The sequence below is a fragment of the Polypterus senegalus genome, chromosome 6, assembly GCF_016835505.1.
Source record: "Polypterus senegalus isolate Bchr_013 chromosome 6, ASM1683550v1, whole genome shotgun sequence".
Classification (NCBI taxonomy): domain Eukaryota; kingdom Metazoa; phylum Chordata; class Cladistia; order Polypteriformes; family Polypteridae; genus Polypterus; species Polypterus senegalus.
In genome coordinates, this window is record NC_053159.1 from 95,864,431 (window position 1) to 95,884,058 (window position 19,628).

At 42.2% G+C, this 19,628-nt stretch overlaps 1 protein-coding gene across 3 annotated transcripts in view; it reads right to left on the reverse strand.

Annotated features, from left to right (window-relative positions):
* Positions 1–459: 459 nt before the first annotated feature.
* bud23 (BUD23 rRNA methyltransferase and ribosome maturation factor) overlaps positions 460–19,628 on the reverse strand; it is a 41,674-nt gene continuing 22,505 nt past the window's right edge. For all 3 annotated transcript variants that reach the window (XM_039756578.1, XM_039756576.1, XM_039756577.1), the window contains 3 exons: positions 13,308–13,369; positions 3,881–3,970; positions 460–1,020 (listed from right to left, as the gene is read on the reverse strand). In XM_039756578.1, the coding sequence (XP_039612512.1) occupies positions 966–1,020; positions 3,881–3,970; positions 13,308–13,369 (207 nt within the window). In that variant the 3' untranslated portion in view covers positions 460–965. The remainder of the gene's footprint in view (positions 1,021–3,880; positions 3,971–13,307; positions 13,370–19,628) is intronic.

Below are 19,628 nucleotides of genomic sequence, written 5' to 3' on the forward strand. Positions count from 1 at the left end.
CACCACCACACAACACTGGGAACTGCAATGTGATTTGGTCTGCGACGTGATGCTAAAAACTGACCAAATCTGGACAACTGACATTTTCTACACTGAACCCAATTACTGTCCGCACACATTGTCTATACTGTAGACTGGCAGCAGTGGCACGTGGTTGAACACTAATGGCGGCAGGCCGTCTCTGCACAAGTTCAAACCCAAGTGTATCTACGCTGGCTCAGTTAAAAAGCTGACAGTAAAAACACAGACGAACACGATGGCTCCAACAGGACATGAAGCTGCACTTTGAAGAGACCGACAGACATATATCACGTATATTCAACCACGTGCCACTGCTGCCAGTATATATATATATATATATATATATATATATATATATATATATATATATAAGATGTGTTCTTAGGCTTCTAATAAATTGGTTTTTTTCCCAAAAAATACAGGCTCACAACACAAAAATCCAACCCTTAATTGAACAGCATTTATTCATTTAGGAACAAAATCCCACATTTTACATTAAATCATGTGTGCGAGACCCTTAGCAAAGCCAGCATTGAGTTGTGCAGACCCCCAGGCGCTTTTACTGCCTCCCCTTCGTCTTTAACCAGCAGTTACCCAGAGGAGTTCAGCCAGCCTCTGAGCACAACGTGATCACACAGAATGGCTGCCGACTCGCTCCGTTATTTCGCTGTAATGTTTAGCTGGCACGACAGTTGAGCAGTTCCTGAAAAGCAGCAGTGGCACAGCAGACACACAACAATGGCTCTCCGGTCATTTACATGTGTGTTCAATGAGCTACACAAGCACCTTGTACAACTTTCAGTTGTCTGGTACATATTTACTAACGTCCTTTTGGCTTTCAGTCACATGAAGGCCAACAGTCTTCTTGATTGTAGGTGGCGTACACATTAAGTGCAGCGTCTGGCTGAGATACGTGGCGGTCTGCTGCTGTTAAACTGGGTCCATTAAAACCGGGCCTTCCGCTGTCTTCCAGTGTATTTGGTGTCTGCGCGAACCTCCCTGACAGGGAACAGAGTATTAAAGTTAAGACACTTCAGCAGTTATGTAATATTTACACAAGGAAAATGTCATCATACACTTGTCAATTAAAATAAAATTAAAAACACAGCATAATATATTTGAGGTTAAATAACACATTCCAGTACATAAGCATATAAGGGAAGGCAAAATGTCGTTTAGTAAAATAAACCTTCAAAGGCCTGTAGCAAGATACACGGTAATCAAGGTCCCACTCTGTTTTGGGCGAATTCAATGCAAGGATGCAGAACTGTTATCTCAGTTTCAGTAAGTGTGTGTGTGTGTGGTCACGCTGTGCCCCCATAACCGTACCACTAACTGCTATTTAGGGTGAAGTCCATCATGTCCAGCAAAGACGGTCAGTGTCGGTGATGAGCGCAGAGATCACACAGCACTGAATGTCCACGCCTGCTACACTGATGCATTTATTATTATAAAGTACATAAAATGAGGAACAAACATGTTCCTCACACGTTATGGGTCTCAGCTTGTGCTGACAAATGTGAAATTTAATTTCTGCCTTCCCCAAGGTGACGCGCACATAAAACAAAGACTCGACTCTTCAAACACCCAACCTGCTCATTTCGAACACTCAACTTGATCAGCGCACAGCCGACCGTCGTACTGTCACAATAAATGTGGCCTGGCAGCTACGACCCAAAGCTATTTAACATTTCTCAATCCCACTGATCTGCAATGGCTTGTCACTCCTTCCAAGGGCCAGAACAGACCGACGCTCACTACCAACAGGGATTTGTGTTAAACAGTACAACCCTTGAGGTCCACAGCCAACAAGCAGCACACAATTTATCAAATGGCCACACGGTATGCGAGAGACAACTTGGCAGAGCACCCTGACTGGACTTCCTTTCCCTACCCAACAGCTTTCTTGTGCAAAATGGCCAACCAATTTGAGAGCAAAGCTTCACAGCCGTAAACACCACGATGATCACTCATGTTTGACTCACATTGCCAAGCATGATGGAGGTGTCAGTTAAAGAGGCAAGACTCAGATTCTCAGTGGCGCCAGCTCACCACTTCATCCAGCTACTGCAATTCTCTTGCCAGCATTACCAGGCTCCCTGACAGGGTGGCCATGTCAACCCAGTGTGCTGGCTTTGTGTACATTTAAAAATGTTACTTTCAGACCCACAAATACCCCCAAAACACTTTTAGAATCTCCTGAAGACCTGTGCTTTGGACACTATTTTTATGTACAGTAAACCCTCAAAAGGTGGCATTCCTGGCACCCTGAAGACGTCTTTGCAGCTTATTAGCAAACATTCAGCAGCTTTAAAAAAAAAAAAAACCCTGCAACTAAATGTAATCAAGTAGAAGCCTCTGTGCGTAAAGTTGTAAGATCATCAAAATCAATGATGGGACGTGGCCCACTGGCGCTCTTTGAAAATTAAAACCCGGCTAAATCGTCTGCTGTCGGTTTCAACAGGCCTGCGCTGCTCTCTCGACGTCCTGCCGTAATGCCAGTCTCTGTACAGTACACCCAGTTTTACGCAGGACTGTATCCGAATATGCTGCACACGTGCGGTCCAACACGATTCTAACAGCAGAGCATTTAACGGAGTGACAACACAAGCGGCTTGAACTCCTCGTGATGCACGTATTACGATGGCAGTTCTTAGGCCAGAACAGCAACTCCGTGTACACAAAATCCTGATGGCTCTTTTTCTGTCTCTTCATCCCAAAGTGACACGAAATGCTGGAGATTTGCAAAATGTTATTCTACAACCAAACTCTAAGACTATGTATTTTTTAAAACACACAGACAGATAGACAGACAGACATTTGTCTCAGTTGTCACCTTTCAGCCAAAGCTACACCAGCACTTTCAACCAACGAGAACAAGTACTTTTGAAAACGTCAGAGCGGTGTTTCCGTATGGATGGGTTTGTTTGTGCTTATTATGTTGCTCCTCCTTGACTGGATCCTCCTCATTTCAGCGCCTCATTCTCCGACTGGTCATCGTTCCCGAAAAGAAAAATACATTCCAATATAGCAGGAATGAAATCGTTGTTTTACATACGGCTTATTGTGTTGCTTACCTGTATGCATCTAAATTGCGCCCTGTGCAACTTTTAGAAACCGTAATCACGCGACTACTCACACTGCACGATGGAGCTGGCAGTCACATATGTGCTCCAACTGCAGGGGTGTGTCCGGCCCGGTTGACGTGACACGACTTGAATTTGGAAAGGAATTGGATGGCAGTATCAGAAAGCTGGCTTGTCCGACTGCTCACAATACAAGACAATGGACAGAAACCACTCCGATACTGCATGTGAAATGACGGCCGATGAAGCTGAAAACGAATTGCAGTTTAAGACATCGATGCTGCGCACAGGCCCCATGCAGGTGAGCGATTACTACATCATATGCCTTTTGGTTATTTTACTATGGACAAGGATGATTCCAACAATGTGAAAACACTAGCGTGGAAGGAGATGAAGGAGTGTGGGCATTGCCCAAGGGTTCAAATGCCAGTGTAGATATGTACCGAAAGAACAGTAAATCCAAGCCATTAACATGTTAAACTTTCACAAAACAAACTCTGTCATAAGCAATCCCTCCCAATGTTATACCAACGCTGATGGCAGTGGTCTATAATATGTCATAAACGATGATTCTGCTATTGTCATCTTTTGTTTGGTTAATTTATGAAAATAAATAGCCGTTACCAGCCTTAAAAATGGCCTGTTCAGATTTACAAGCTGAATGAAATACATGAATAATCATCATCTCCCACCACACAGCATGAGGAAGTAAATCTTCCCTGGACGGGGGGCACCGTTTCCTCACTTCGTCACCACCACGGTGTTAAACTCACCTCCCCTGCCTGCGCCGTCTTTCTTTCTTCTCTAGAATCCAATCTTTGCTCTTCTTCAGGGATTTCCCTTTCAGGTTTTTAAACCTCGTTCTGAAATGGAGACAGCAAAGCAGAGTCATTCTGCAGTAAATAATGTGAGCTAAAGCACAGAGAACTCATGGCGACAGACCACACAACATTCAGTCACGTGCTTCACATCTACTTGAAACAAAGCAGGGAACACAAACAAGAAACGTGTCCTCCAAGGGCCGAAGTCTATCGCTGGACATGTGAAGTTCAAAGGGAGGCAATATGGAGACACGGATTGATCATTGAACTGTTGGAGAAAAGAGCAGTTGTGGGGAAAACATAGAAACATAAACAGAATACACAAACCTCCATACAGAAGACCCCAAAATATGAAAGAAAAATGAGCCGATGGCCTGTGAGGTGGTAAAACAAGATGCCCTGTGCCCTCTGTAAGCCCTGGCAGTGAGCTGTGACAGATAAAGGAGGTCCAGTTTTGATTTAGGACTGTTTCTCCAGCCTCCCTAAACATCAGAATGCTTTCCACAATCACGGCCCAAATGATATGAGCACTCACTCCATACACGACACAGCCAATAGCCGGACCGTTTATATACTCCATGGGCTGCTTTAGAACATTTCTTGGTTTCACATTCCTACGTTACACATGGAGCACATACACTTGGTCACTTCCTCCACTGCCCTCGTTGACCACAATGAATGCTACTGTTGGACTTCCAAATGCAAACCTGTGCAGCGCTCCGAGCTGAAAGAGTGAATGCCTAGCCGTTTAGCAGCTAAATGGACACCCTTGTTAAACCGAGAAAGTGACACAGCGGGAAGCAGGGGTTTTTTGTGCATTTCATGAGTTCCAATCATCCATCACTGACTAAGAAGGCATAAAATTGGTCTGAAAATCAGCGAGAGTAAACAGAACACAGCATATCATGCACGCCATGAACTTCAGATCCTTACAAATGCATACTGGAGAGCGGATGTAAAATGTGCTGCGTTAATCAGGAAGATTTCTGTTATTAATCTCATCAAGCTTAGTTTTTTTTTTGTGCCTTTCTGCCAAAATTAAAATTTGCCTTTTTATTTATTATGCTGCCAAAACATTATTATTCCAAAGGAAAACTTGTGCAGACATTTCAAAGCAGTTAATAAAGCAACAATGTTGTCTAACTGGCATCTGACTCAGGGCCGACAAGCCCTCACGACCAGCCCTGCAGAGGAGAACTTGGGAGGCGGACTGGGGGTTTTGTTTCAATGGCTGATTTTTAAAACGTCAAGAGCAATGAGTGCTTATCATTTAGTGACGAGCAGCACCCAAGGTCACAATCAGTTTGCCTACACCGCGTGATACACATGGGTGACACTGATAAGGGGACTGGGCTAACATCCTGGATGATGTCGGTCTTCCTTCATGCTTTCCTCCACATCTCCAAAGATGGTGCGAGTGGGCTCTTTGATAGACTGGCGCCCTGTTTGCTCATTACTGCCAGGATAGGATCTGGACCCCCATAAACCTGCCTTGGATTAAGCGATGTGGTTTGAGAATGACTGACTGACTGAGTGAGTGTTCAATATTTTAGGTCTCCTGCATCACGCTCAGTAGCTGCTCATTTCATTTGTTGGGTTTAACACGGAGTGGATTTGCTGCTTAGCACCTTAGCCTAACCCTGCCAATCCAAACCTTCCTGAATTATCCAGTAAGTTTAATGGCAGCAGTGCAGTGACAATGATAGGAGAGCTCAGCTCGCGTGTTTAAATATCAAGATCACACAAAAACCAAAGAAACTCATTAAACAAAAGGAAAGCGACTGATTTTAAAGAAGATGTGCAAACTATACAGTATGCAGACTTGCATTATATAACAAAAATGTCTGCCTTTCAAAATGAAGAAAAAGATTAACAGGACACAAACATTTTCAGTTTCCTTTTTTCAGGATGGTTTAGACATGTTTGCCAATTACTGCAGATGTCTCTACAGCCTGAAAATACAGGGTGCTCCAGATCTAATAATGCAGATCCAGATCGTCTGGATGATGATTCCAGTTCGGCACGAAGACGATTCTTCATGTCGTCAGTTCACACACTTCCCGATGGTCCGGGATTTTTCAGGTCATTTTCTATGTAATAAACTTAAGTTATAACGTGATGAAAATTGCATAACATCTGGACCACCCTATATAAATAATGAATGTTCACCTAAATTGTAGATTACCAAATTCAACTTACTTGGAAACAAGTTTAAGCCAAAAAAATAAATAAATAAACACCAGTTAAAACGACTGTAGAAACTTTAAAAGTGGAGCAAACTGCTTTACTATTCTGTATCTTGAATCCTTAACATTCCTCTCTAAGGGGCCCGGAGGATGAGGGGTTGGAGAAGGGGCTAGAAAGTTGTGTTTGGGGTTACGAAGTCGGCGATTGTTCAAGTAAAACTTGTGACACTTTATCATGTCAGTCGCTACAGTATCAAAGAAAAGAAAAGATCGCATTAGCACAAACAAAAGGAAATCATCAGGACCAGGTGTAATTGAAAAAATAGCAAGACAAAGCGAGGTCAGAAATAAAAGGCAAAGAGCAGAAAACAAAGTAAAACGTCATAAAGAGGTTCAAAAACGAGGGGGCGAAACACACGCAGAGCAGGTTAGAGATAATGAAGACAATGGAATTCAAAAGCCACAAAAGCGCGGTATACATGCAGAGCAATTTACAAAATGTAAAAGCAGAAAAATTTGAAAGTATCAAAACAAGATAAAGATCGCTTTAGCGCTAAAAGAGAGAAATTATGGACCATACGCTATGAGAATCTGTGGTCCCGCAACAGTTAAAGCAACGACAAGTTTAATGTCAAAGAAAACACAATTCGGTCAGGTGTATATTTATGATCACATTTAAACAGGCGAAAAGACTGTAGTAATGTAGTATATATTCCGCGAATCTTGATCTTGATATCCCATTCATATTAAAATGTTTACAGTTTCCCGTGAGAATACATTATCCTATGACAATCAATAAATCACAGGGACAAACATTCAAAAAAGTCGGATTATTTATTAGAGAAAAAGAAATGATCTTCACTCACGGCCAGTTATACGTTGCGTTGTCACAATGTGTCTCCAAAAACGGAATCAAAATTCAATGCAATCATGAAGTAAAGGGAATTCCAAATATTGTTTTTACTGAAGCTTTAAAGTAAAACTGCAAATAATGAAATTGACACAATTCCAAAGGGAAAAAAAAAGCTTTTAAAATTGTATACTGTATGTGATTAACCAGACACAGGGATTGGCGAGCGAAGCCCCCAAGTATATAAGAAAAGAAAAATAAAGATTTCACCTTGTGATATTAAAAATGGATTTACTACATTCCCCAAAAGCAAAGGATATATTTATATTCTTGAATGTTTATTCAGAAGCTGTCTTTGTACCAACGGCTCACTCCAAACTAATGAAGAGGCCTGTGGCCAGACTTTAATCCTTAACCAGACAAATCATTTCCAGTTGCCCTTATTGTAATATTTCTACCTAAAACTGACAAAAGCAAATGTTCAAAGCCCACTCTTGGTCAGATGACACACAGAATGCCTCTGAGCCTATCAGATCAGTGCATGCCATGGCCAGGGACACTTCCACTCTTACTCAAAGCAATTCACTTCAGTGATCCTGGTGGGCCTCCATGCCAACCTCAATTCAGCCGTTCAGTCAGTCAGTGATTCTTTAAATTGGACCTCGTGCTCTGCAGTTAGGCAGTCCATTTTTGTCGAGACTCCTTCTAACACTTCTAACTTATGCTTAGCAAGTTACAGTGCATTTATAACTTCAACTTGTAGGACACTCTGGGATTCACAGTAAAAAGAACTTGAAACCCAGTTGTACTATAAAGTTCTAAGTTATGTTTTATAGGAAACCAAAGTTAACCAGCAAGAGCATTAACAAAAATAATTAATGGAATGGCCAAACTATTCCAACCACCATGGCTGCTTTAGTATTGTTAGAAGACATTGCGAATTAGAAGAAGAATTAGAAGAGAGTGTGTATTTACAGTTGATGACGACTGGGTTCTAGGACGATTTCAATTTCCAAGAGCTATCCTCATAGAGCTGTGTGCTGAACTGACGACAGCTTTACAATGACCGACTCTGAGGAATTGTGCTTTACCTGCTCAGTTGCAAGTTCTGTTCATTCTCGGGTTTTTATCCACAGGAATTTTTCAACTTGAACTTGCTGACTGATCGGTTATTTTACTGTCATCACTGAGTCACACTGTGCCAACTGTATGGGATAGTATTATCTACTTGTCATCCAGATAGATAAGATTTCCTTAGACTGTGGTTGAACTAGCAAACATAAAAGCGCAATTTGCAGCAACGGTCTTTTTTCCAAATGTATTCGGAGTGGTCAGCTGCATGCACATTGCTGTTGCAATGACGCCGGACAAGTTACATTAGCCAGGGATGAATCACCAAAAGAATGAGCTGACATCCCATAATATATATATATATATATATATATACGTGGAACATCTAAAAATGGCAGCTCCGCACAGTCACAGGTGCTTTTTCTAACAAGTGCAGCAAAAGGCAAGCAGTCCTTTGAAGGACAGCGAGCCACCTCAAAGAGCAGAGAATCGATCCGTTGTGGAGCTCAGAATCAATGCCTGATTATAGAATCTCTTTCAGAGAATTAATTTGCTAATGTAAATAGAGAGCATTTCCACTTTTTTAATGTGCTGCTCTATCATGCACAGAAAGTGTGTCGCATTGTGCAAGCCCCTAGCATGCTGCATATATAAAGTGGCACCCTAACGTGGCTTGCCTGTAGCTGGACAGATGTGCTATGATAAACCTGACCCACCAAATGAGCAGCCAAATTGGACAGCGTTACAACTTTGTTTGAATGTAATTAGAGGAATTCACATTTATTTTTTAACCAATTCATTTAATTTGTGGTCAATATCACATAGTACAGCCCTTATATTCCTTAGTTCTTTTGCCATATCTTACAGCATCCGTCAGCACACAGCCAGTGGCCTCCCAGCAGTTTGAGGCAGAGGTGTGTGCAGCCAGCACCCAAAAACGTACCGCCTGACCATCGCACAGAGGTCAGCTTTTAAAATACTGTCTGAAACAGAACAAACAGATGGTGGGCTGCGACTCGCCTTTTCACATCGATTGTGATATCTGACCACTTCTTGTTTTTCCTTTTGGGCACTGTGCAACTTTCTGAACTTGAACTTTCAAGTGACTCCACCACACTTGTTTCTTATACCACTGCGTAAGCCAACAAATAGTACGTTTTTCCTTGCCTCCATTTCAGTTTCACATGCCATTCCACTGAATGGAACGCATTTATATTGATATATATATTAATATATGCAAAATTCTGGGTGGCGCTGTAGGAACGTGCATTTGCTAAATTTCACGTTCACTGGGATTTCTAAAGGTGACCTGCATGGAACCTGGTGTATGTACTAGAATTTATTGTGCATACGCACATTTCCACTTTTGTTCGAACTCCATGTTTTAGTGTGAATTCAGCGTTATACATGAGGTCCCAGGGCTATGAAAACACCACTTAAAAGACCCTAATAGATAAAATATTTTCTGGGGCTTCCTTTCTTAGTCAATCAAAGGATCGTATGGACTCTGCATGTTGAATTGCCTTTGCAATTCATAGTCTTCCATGTTTAGTTTACTAGAGTACAGTAACAATAGCAGTGTGTTAACATGCAAGCATGTACTGTATGTAAACATTATTTGTATACTCGGTTTCCAGTTTCCAGAAGTGCACCTAAGTGGCCTAAAGAAAAGTTTTCAGATGGATAAAACTCCGATTATACATTCATCCTGGCATGTCTCACCTTTAACAGCATAGGAGTACAGACCGACTTAAGTCATCTCTGAATCTTGTAATGTCTTCTCAACACTTCCTTGGAGACATTATGAGACAAGATGACAGACAGAATACCATCACGCTTCATATCCCAGAAATCACAGCCTTTATACAAAGATGGTGATCTCAGTACAAATAAGGCCAGTAATATTAATACTAGACAGTGATATTTTAAATTAAATGTTACTTTAAATGGTAAGTTATTCACTTAGAAAAAGAAAATTGTTTTCATTTTGTGTATGCAGTTTTGGAAAGATGTACTTGATGAAGGGGCTATTGATTATCTTTACAGCAGGTAAATGTATGCATTTTAACAAAAGACATAAAACCAAGACATTTATTGATGAAATAAACGCATTTCAGACTGAGCAGCTTAAACCACGGCATTTATCTCAATGTTATAGGAAACAGGCAGAAGTGTTTATAGACATTTCTGCTGACAAATGTGCTACAACGTGGAAAACAGGTATTCTGATTATTGATCTCAGTTTGATTGATTGCGGTGCCTTGGCGACAGCTCCATGTGGCCCAGCGTTCCTCCCAGCAGTCAAAGCTGCCAAGCACTGCAAGTTTAGGTGCATCTCCCATGCTGTACTGTGGTCCAAAATAAGAAAACTATTTTCTTATTTATTTAAGAGAAAATAAACACAAAAATATAATTAATGTTTACTTAACCGAGACGGTTGTTTGCAGCCATGAACTACCAAAGCCGGTGGATGGTATTCTGATCTAGGAACTTATCACCAGCTAGCTGAAATGCCCGGCAGGAAAATAAAGTGTTTTTAATTGTTTGAGAAAAGTTATAAAAAAAAAAAAAAAAAACTTAAAAAATAAAAATAAATTAACAAACAATGAAGACTCATTAATGTGCTTGTTTTGCGATCTTGTATGTATGTATGTTATCATCCAGTTGAAGCTCAGAACCAGCCAAGCCTTGAATTTCAAAAGTGGTGCTCAAACAAAGAATGCTGGCAGTCACCACCAGTTCGCCCACTGGTGGTCGTTCAGAGTGTCAACTGGATGATAAAATGCAAAAAGAGCGCAAGATCACCCCCACCCCACCCCACCCCACCCTACCCTACCCTACCCTATCCAGATGGGGTGGTTAAGGTTAATTTTTAGTTGACTAATGAGAAACATGTGTACCAAGTTACATGAAAATCGCTCTAGCTGTTCGGAAGTGATGCTGGAACACACACACACACACACACAGACTATCTATATTTATGTCCTAGTCCCATGTAAAACATGGTCGTATCTTCATGTCACTCACAATAATGAACAAACACAGTCTCCTATAACTAAAGACACACAGATTTTCAAAGAATCTTTGACCATATTAAGTAAATCACTCAAACTGTGAAATTGAAGGTTGGAAAAAGTGAACTCTAAGCTAATGACTTTTTAAAAAGCTCAATGCAGTCAGAATTTAGCACACCTGGAGTCCATTTAATGAAACGAGTTCAGAGGTGTGGCCTAGAATGACTTTGATTGATAACAAACACTATAAAGTTTGAGTTTGAGCTTTTGACAAGAAGCATATCCAGATGGGAATCAAGCCTGAAGTCTGAAGAGCTACAATCGAGACTTGTTAATCTGCATAATGCTGGAAAGGGTTACAAAGTCATCTCAAAAATTTTTAGTTATTCATCAGTCTACCGTTAGGCAAGTTGTCTGCCAAGATGACCCTAAAAGCACAACACAAAGTCAGCAATGAGGTAAAGAAGAACCCTAGAGTGACAGCAAAGGACTTGTAGAAGTCATTAGAACTGGCTAACATCTCTGTTCATGAGTCATCTATACGCAAAACATTGAACAAGTAAGGAGTCCATGGCAGGACACCAAGAAGGAAGTCGCTGCTATCAAAAAAGAACATTGCTGAACCTCTGAAGTTTGCGAAAGAGCACTTGGACACTCCACAACGGTACTGGAAAAATGTTTTGTGGAGTGATGAAACCAAAATTGAACTATTTGGGAAGAACAAGCAGAACTTCATCTGGCGTAAAAAGGGCACTGCACATCAACATCATCCCTGCATGGTGGAGGGAACATCATGATTTGGGCCTGGACAGCTTGCCATCATTGAGGGGAGAAAATGAATTTACAAGTTTATCAACAAATTCTCTAAGATAATGTGAGGATGTCTGTCTGTCAACTTAAGCTCAGAAGAGGCTGGGTGATGCAACAGGACAATGACCCCAAACATCGCAACAAATCCACAGCACAATGACTTCAGAAGAACAAATTCCACCTTTTGGAGTGGCCCAGTCAGAGCCCAGATCTCAATCCTATTGAGATGCTGTAGAATGACTTGAAGAGAGCCATACACAGAAGACAGCCAAAGAATTTGGAAGAGTTAAGACAATTCTGCTGGGAAGAATGGGCTCAAATTCCCCCCACACGATGTGCAGATCTGATCTGCAGTTACAGGAAGTGCTTGGTTGAGGTCATTGCTGCGAAAGGAGGGACAAACACTTATTAAATCCCAAGGTTCACTTAATTTTTTGAACATTGAATGCGTTTGTAAAATAAAGACATGAAAGAGTAGAATTTTTTGTGTGTCATTGGCTTAAGCTCATTGTATATATCAGTACCTGTGACTTGGATGAAGATCAGATCACTTTGTATGACCAATTCATGCAGTAAGCCTGATAATTCCAAAGGGTTCACATACTTTTTTACTTTGACTGTATGTACGAGGCTGGAAAATGTACCATCCAAACCCTTCTGGAAATGACAACGATAAGCCTCGCGTTTCTGTGGGTATCCGAGAAGATGCAGAGAAGGGAAGTCTGACCCAGCCCCGCCAAGTGCTCGGAGACCTTCGACCTGCACTCATTTGCCAGTTTTACACCTCAACATGAAGTCTCTTTGTGCCCGCCTGGTAGTGAAGTGGGATGGGCCCCCTGGTACAGCGGGTGTCTGCATACTCCACTTCTGACTTCTCGCAGGGCTGACAGACAGCAGCTGTGCCCCACAGTTAACCGCTTTGTTTTGTTTGCACGTAAGGAGCCCATAGATTCTCTCTTAAGCAGAGCGAGTCCTTTCTCCTAAAAAGCACTCAAACATTCATTCAGCAGACCCCGCAGTGACTCATTTTACTGTCTCTTCTCAAGTTCAATGATGACAAAGTCAACTACACAACCCTTCCTGAAATTCATTAGGAAGCGTGCGGGGGAGGCAGGAGCTGGAAAAAAAAAAGTGCAATCAAACAGAAAATCCCTTTAACCTTAAAGAAAATTAGATTTGTCAGCCCAAGTCATCTTCTGTCAAACACGATGATCAGCTCACAGACAAGCACACACATTAATGCTGACAGGGCTACATGGTCGGCTTAATTTGATGACAACGTGTCAAGCAGGACCCCACACAACCACAAATAAGGACTTCTTTCATTTGTTTTAATACTGCGCCAAGTTGCTGTCAATTAATGTTTTTGTAAGAAACGCAGATACAAACAAAGCAACACACACAACACTTCAGTGGATTACTTTAGATTGCCTTATTTTTCAGCTTACCTTTCTCCAGTGAACATGGCCTGATGAGCTACCCCCTTTTCCACAGTTTCGGAGCCTAACCCCTGAAACAAAAGGCAAAGGACCATCCAATTAATGACGTGTAAAACAACATGGTGTGGCTAGTGTGTACTTCAAGCTGTGGAAAGCTTCTCCATCTCTGACTTCTCATTCAAATGCACAAGTGCAAAAGAAAAGAAGTGTGAGATGTTATGTCGTTACTGATTTCATAAGATGCATCCCCTCGCAAACAGCAATTTACATTTATCTGCAGGCTGTAGTTACCCGTTAAGAGTAAAGACATTACAGAGAGAGCGTCCACTCAATCTGTCCAGCACACCACTTGTCACAATCTTGTCACTCTGTGTGACTTTGTTCAGCTGAAGCTAACAAAACCACGTGACTGTTCACACAGCACAAATCATCCTAGTATGAGCGGCCCTAAGTGAAGGCCATTACTGAGGGATAGGTCGAGCCTCCACGTTCATTTGACGACTTCTGCCTTACTTCTGTGCACTGGTGCCGACTAAATCACACTAGCAAGTCGAGTTCTGGATTGGCTTACCAGCACAAAGTCCCCTTCAGTGCCACATCAACAAATGACCACTAAAGCTGCACTACTGTAATCACACGTCTGGAGTTGCAGTACCAGACTGACAAATTAACTTGAAGTTTCCATCCTATTTTTATTTCTCAATGGTCTTTATGTGCCAAGTGAAATTTGAAGAATAGGAAGTGGCTCCAAAAATTACATAAAAAAAAAATATATATTGATTAGTCAATATTTTATTTTATTTTTAATTTGCTTGATTCATTACTATTACCTAACAGTGTCACTGTGCTGCCCTTAAAAGAAGTAGTCAATAAAATGAATAATAAAAGTACTTGAAAGGAAAAGTTTTTCAAGTCAAAAGTTATTTCTTCAAAATCATTTCATATATTAAATCAGTTTGCCACAAGTGACTGCATTTAAAAGTGAAGCATATTTTATACATTTTTAAAAATAACTACATTTACAATTGAGCTTATGGATACTGGGATCCCAAAATAAAAAAAGCCTCAACACCAAAGAATGAACTAAATACGCGCGTTTTTCAATCTACAAATGGTAGCGAGCATTGATCTGTGCCTTGAGATTGTAAAACAGCGTATCACGTCGTGTTCAGAAGGGAAAAAAGCAAAGCAATGATGTGAGATTTGGCTGTTTTAAGAGAATACTGGCTGTGCGCGTCACTTCAGCTACCCATTTGTCTTCCTCCACAGCACCGGACAGGGCCAGCGGGGTGTGGACTCGGTGTGGGAAGTCATCTCCACGCGCCATTGCACATTTCAAATGTTGAATTGCCATCTGTAGACATCTAGACAATAATAACTGAAAAAAGTCGCATGATCTCATACTCTTTCACTATTTCACAAAGATACCGTGCGGTTCAGCAGGACTGTTAAGGCATCATGAGCTTCAGTGAGACAGAACATTGAGCAGGCAGGTCACCAGGGACGGACGTGGGGCATTTGCCTGATGCAGCAGCAGACCACCTGTGGTAAATGGCGGCAGCATTTTGCACTTTGATAGCAAACACACCCAAACCAGACCCACTGTTCACTCTTTGATATAATATACTTTTAACAGGGCACTGAATGCTCCAAGGGGGACCCTCACACCCGCTCAAAAAAGAAATTGTGTAGCCTTTGAAATGCATCGTGAGGAGGACTAAACAGCCTACAAAAACACACACACTACCAGCAGTGATTCGTTTCCACTTCAAGCACAGCACACAGCAAGTCAAGAGACAAGAACTGAACAGAACGTTACAGGAATCTGACCCGCTTATCCAGGGCAGGGTCGCCAAACAGCTGGAACCTGCCGACACCAGGCAGAACAATCCATGGGCAGGGCACCAGTCCATCACAGGGCAAACACACACCCCGCAGCAATGCCCATCCACTTAACTTGCATGTGTTCGGCCTGTGGGAGGAAACTGGAGCACCGGGGGAAGACATGCGGACTCCACACTGAGAGCACCAGGACACAACACTGCAGCGCCCTTCACTGTGAGACAGCAGCACTACCACTGCAGTATCAAAGTGATTACAGTTATTATTACTGTCCTCAGTAGTTTCCAACCATTAATCTATTCATACATTTGTCTCCGCTACAGACACAATAGTAACAGCAATAATAAAAACTAGCCAACCCGCGGCGTACCATACGCCGCATAATCAGGCCGTTTCTTTAATGATTTTTAAGCACAGGGAGAAAATTAACATTTGAAAAAAATCGGTAATATAATAAATCAGCAAGAAAAGCAACATTGTAACAATGCATGGAACGAACCAACACACAATCGTCCGTGCCTGAAAACTGGCGGACCGCCATCGCTCATGTGCCCACCTCCAACTCGTCACTCGAGTCGTTGTCGTCTTTGCACAGTCCAGATGCACCTGTGACTCACATAGACTTTTCATTGCTCTGTGCGGTTTTGGCTGCTTTTCTATATATAATCCACCAAGACACCCGACCACAGTAGTAGCGCGAATTGCTGTATGTAGCATGTAAAACAGCTTGCTATGGTGCACACGGTCGTGCGTTGTAACTGAAAACTCGGTTTTTAAAGACTGCTTACTTCATTGTGCTTTGAGGGCAACATACAATACAGAGTTTTACACGCTGCATACAGCGATTCACATCCGCAACAAATACGACTCTTCTTAGATGGTGCTGTTGCGTCCACCCACGCTCTCAAAGCATACACACTGCCTGGTAATGTGCCCGCTCGCAAGAGCAACCAACAGAGACCCGCCCACCAACTGTAAGACCATGGGACACCCCTCGCAAACTGTTCTACATGCCGCATACAGCGATTCACATCCATGACATGATTTTTCCTAGATGGTCCTGTCGCGTCCACCCTCGCACTTGAAGCATACACACTGCCTGGTCATGTACCCGGTCGCATGCCGCGTCCACCCTCGTTCTCGAAGCATACACACCGCCTGGTCATGTGCCCGCTCGCAAGAGTAACTCACGGAGAGCTGCCCACCAGCTGCCTGTGTGTGTGCCTCTGTCTGTCTCTGGCACTGCCTATGTGTGTGCGCGGCTTTCTCTTGCGCTGCCTCTGTGTGAGCCGGTCAGGCACAGAGAAGGTCAGCTGCTGAGAGAGTGTCTCGACTGTTGCAGGGCCTGCATTGGTGAAGCAGGTGAGACGGTAATGAAACAGAGGCACAGGGCTTATTGGTTTTTAAAGACTGCTTCCTTCATTGTGTTTTAACCTAAGTTTTAAAGGATTGTTTTAAGGATCCCATGGGATACCCCTCGCAAACTGTTTTGCACGCTGCATATAGCGATTTACTTCCGCGAGAAACATGTCTCTATGAACAGTCAACGTGGCTCAGAGCTGCATGTGGACTCTACGACAGACGAACATAAATGATGCCGTTTTTCCTGTGTCGTTGCGTCCGACTTGGTGGGCGTGGTTCTGCGAGTTGTCGTTGTATCCAATGGTTAGAGTTGGTGGGCGTGGTTCCTTCCGGCGTGCTTTCCATGGGTGTCTTGCCTTATATATATATATTGCTCAAAAGAATTAAAGGAACACTTTTTAATCCGAGTATAGCATAAAGTCAATGAAACTTATGGGATATTAATCTGGTCAGTTAAGTAGCAGAGGGGGTTGTTAATCAGTTTCAGCTGCTGTGGTGTTAATGAAATTAACAACAGATGCACTAGAGGGGCAACAATGAGATGACCCCCAAATCAGGAATGGTTTAACAGGTGGAGGCCACTGACATTTTTCCCTCCTCATCTTTTCTGACTGTTTCTTCACTAGTTTTGCATTTGGCTACAGTCAGTGTCACTACTGGTAGCATGAGGTGATAACTGGACCCTACAGAGATTGCACAGGTAGTCCAACTTCTCCAGGATGGCACATCAATACGTGTCATTGCCAGAAGGTTTGCTGTGTCTCCCTGCACAGTCTCAAGGGCATGGAGGAGATTCTAGGAGACAAGCAGTTACTCTAGGAGAGCTGGAGAGGGCCATAGAAGGTCCATAACCCATCAGCAGGACCAGTATCTGCTCCTTTGGGCAAGGAGGAACAGGATGAGCACTGCCAGAGCCCTACAAAATGACATCCAGCAGGCCACTGGTGTGAATGTCTCTGACCAAACAACCAGAAAGACTTCATGAGGGTGACCCAAGGGCCCCATGTCCTCTAATGGGCCCTGAGCTCACTGCCCAGCAGCATGCAGCTCGATTGGCATTCGCCATAGAATACCAGAATTGGCAGATGCACCACTGGTGCCCTGTGCTTTTTACAGATGTGAACAGGTTCACCCTGAGCACGTGACAGAAGTGAAAGGGTCTGGAGAAGCCATGGAGAACATTATGCTGCCTGTAACATCATTCAGTTTGGTGGTGGGTTAATGATTGTCTGGGGAGGCATATCCATGGAGGGTCACACAGACCACTACAGGCTTGACAAAGGCACCTTGGCTGCCATTAGGTATCAGGATGAAATCCTTGGACCCATTATCAGACCCTATGCTGGTACAGTGGCTCCTGGTGCACGACAATTCCTGGCCTCATGTGGTGAGAGTATGCAGGCAGTTCCTGGAGGATGAAGGAATTGATACCATTGACTGGCCACCACACTTTCCTGACCTAAATCCAATAGAACACCTCTGAGACATTATGTTTTGGTCCATCCAATGCCACCAGGTTGCACCTCAGACTGTCCAGGAGCTCAGTGATGCCCTGGTCCAGATCTGGGAGGAGATCCCCCACAACACCATCTGTCATCTCATTAGAAGCATGCACCGATGTTGTCAGGCATGTATACAAGAACACAGGGGTCATACAAAGTGCTGCGTACAATTTTGAGTTGCTGCAATTAAATTTTGTCAAAATGGACTAGCCTGCCACATCATTTTTTCACTCTGATTTTTGGGGCGTCTTTGCATTCAGGGCTCTGTAGGTTGATCATTTTCATTTCCATCAAACAATGTGGCATCCTTTCGTTCCTAACACATTACCCAGTCTATATCAGTATAGATATCCAGAAGGATTTCTTTTTCCCATTGAGATCTGATGTGTTTTCAAAGTGTTCCTTTAATTTTTTTGAGCATATATATATATATATATATATATATATAGATATATATAGATATATATAGATATATATATATATATATATATATATATAGATATATATAATATAATATAATATAATAATAATATAATATTCATACTCCATCCATCCACCTTCCTAACTTGGTTAATCCAGAGTAGGGTCACAGGGAGCCTAGCCCAGTAAGCAATGGACGCAAAGCCCAAACAGTTTCTGGAAACAATCACACACACACACACACACGGGCCAGTATAGCAACACAAACTCAAATCAGACTGAAGTTTAGGAAGTTCAGTACAGATGGTTTAACACAGACAGAGAGGGCCATCTACGTACATGGAGTGAGCAACTCATCATGCATCCAAAAAAAAAAAAAAAAATATCAATAATTGGCCAGTGGAGCTTCAATCATTAAAAATCAAAGGCTTTCAATAAAAATACAGTGCAGTGTAATCCGTTCAGTTGAGATTGATTTGTATGTGTATAAAAGTACACTCGTCAAACATCTCACTCCATAAGCTTTGTAAAATAACAGCACAGAATGTAAAGTGCGTTGGGTTGTCACAACGCCACCCCTGACAGCCACAGCAAGCAGACAAAACAGGCAAGAAATGCATCCTTACCTCGAGCAAACACCACCAAGAATAAATCCGATAATAATTATGTCTATTTGCCTTTTGTTATCACAGAGAGGCCTCATGGATGTGGAGGGCAGGTTCTCTCATATCAACACCTTTACTGTTTCACGTCAATGCATTTGATACATTTTAAGACTTTTTCCATACAACCCCACAAACTGCAAAAACAAGCAAGATATTTTTAAAATTTATATAAAAAATAAAGCTTCACTTTAAACCCAAATTACAGGCAGCAAATTATTATATTAACATGATTGTGAAGGAATAACATCGACTTGAAAAATATTGACTTTATCTTTTAACTGGAAAATGTTCAGACAGCATACAGATGTAACAACAGGCAGTCTTAGAGAATGAAATTTAAAAAGCAGCAGATTCACCCAAATTAAAACCAACAGAAAACAACACGGCGTAAAACCAAAGTCTGCACTCCTGCGGCACTGTCTGGGATTAGTGGAGTCCAAAGATCCATAAGAAAGTTCATAAATACGCATCCTGCACTCATCTACCAACCCTTTATATACCTGTGATGTCTTTATTTGAAAACACCCAAGACCTCAAAC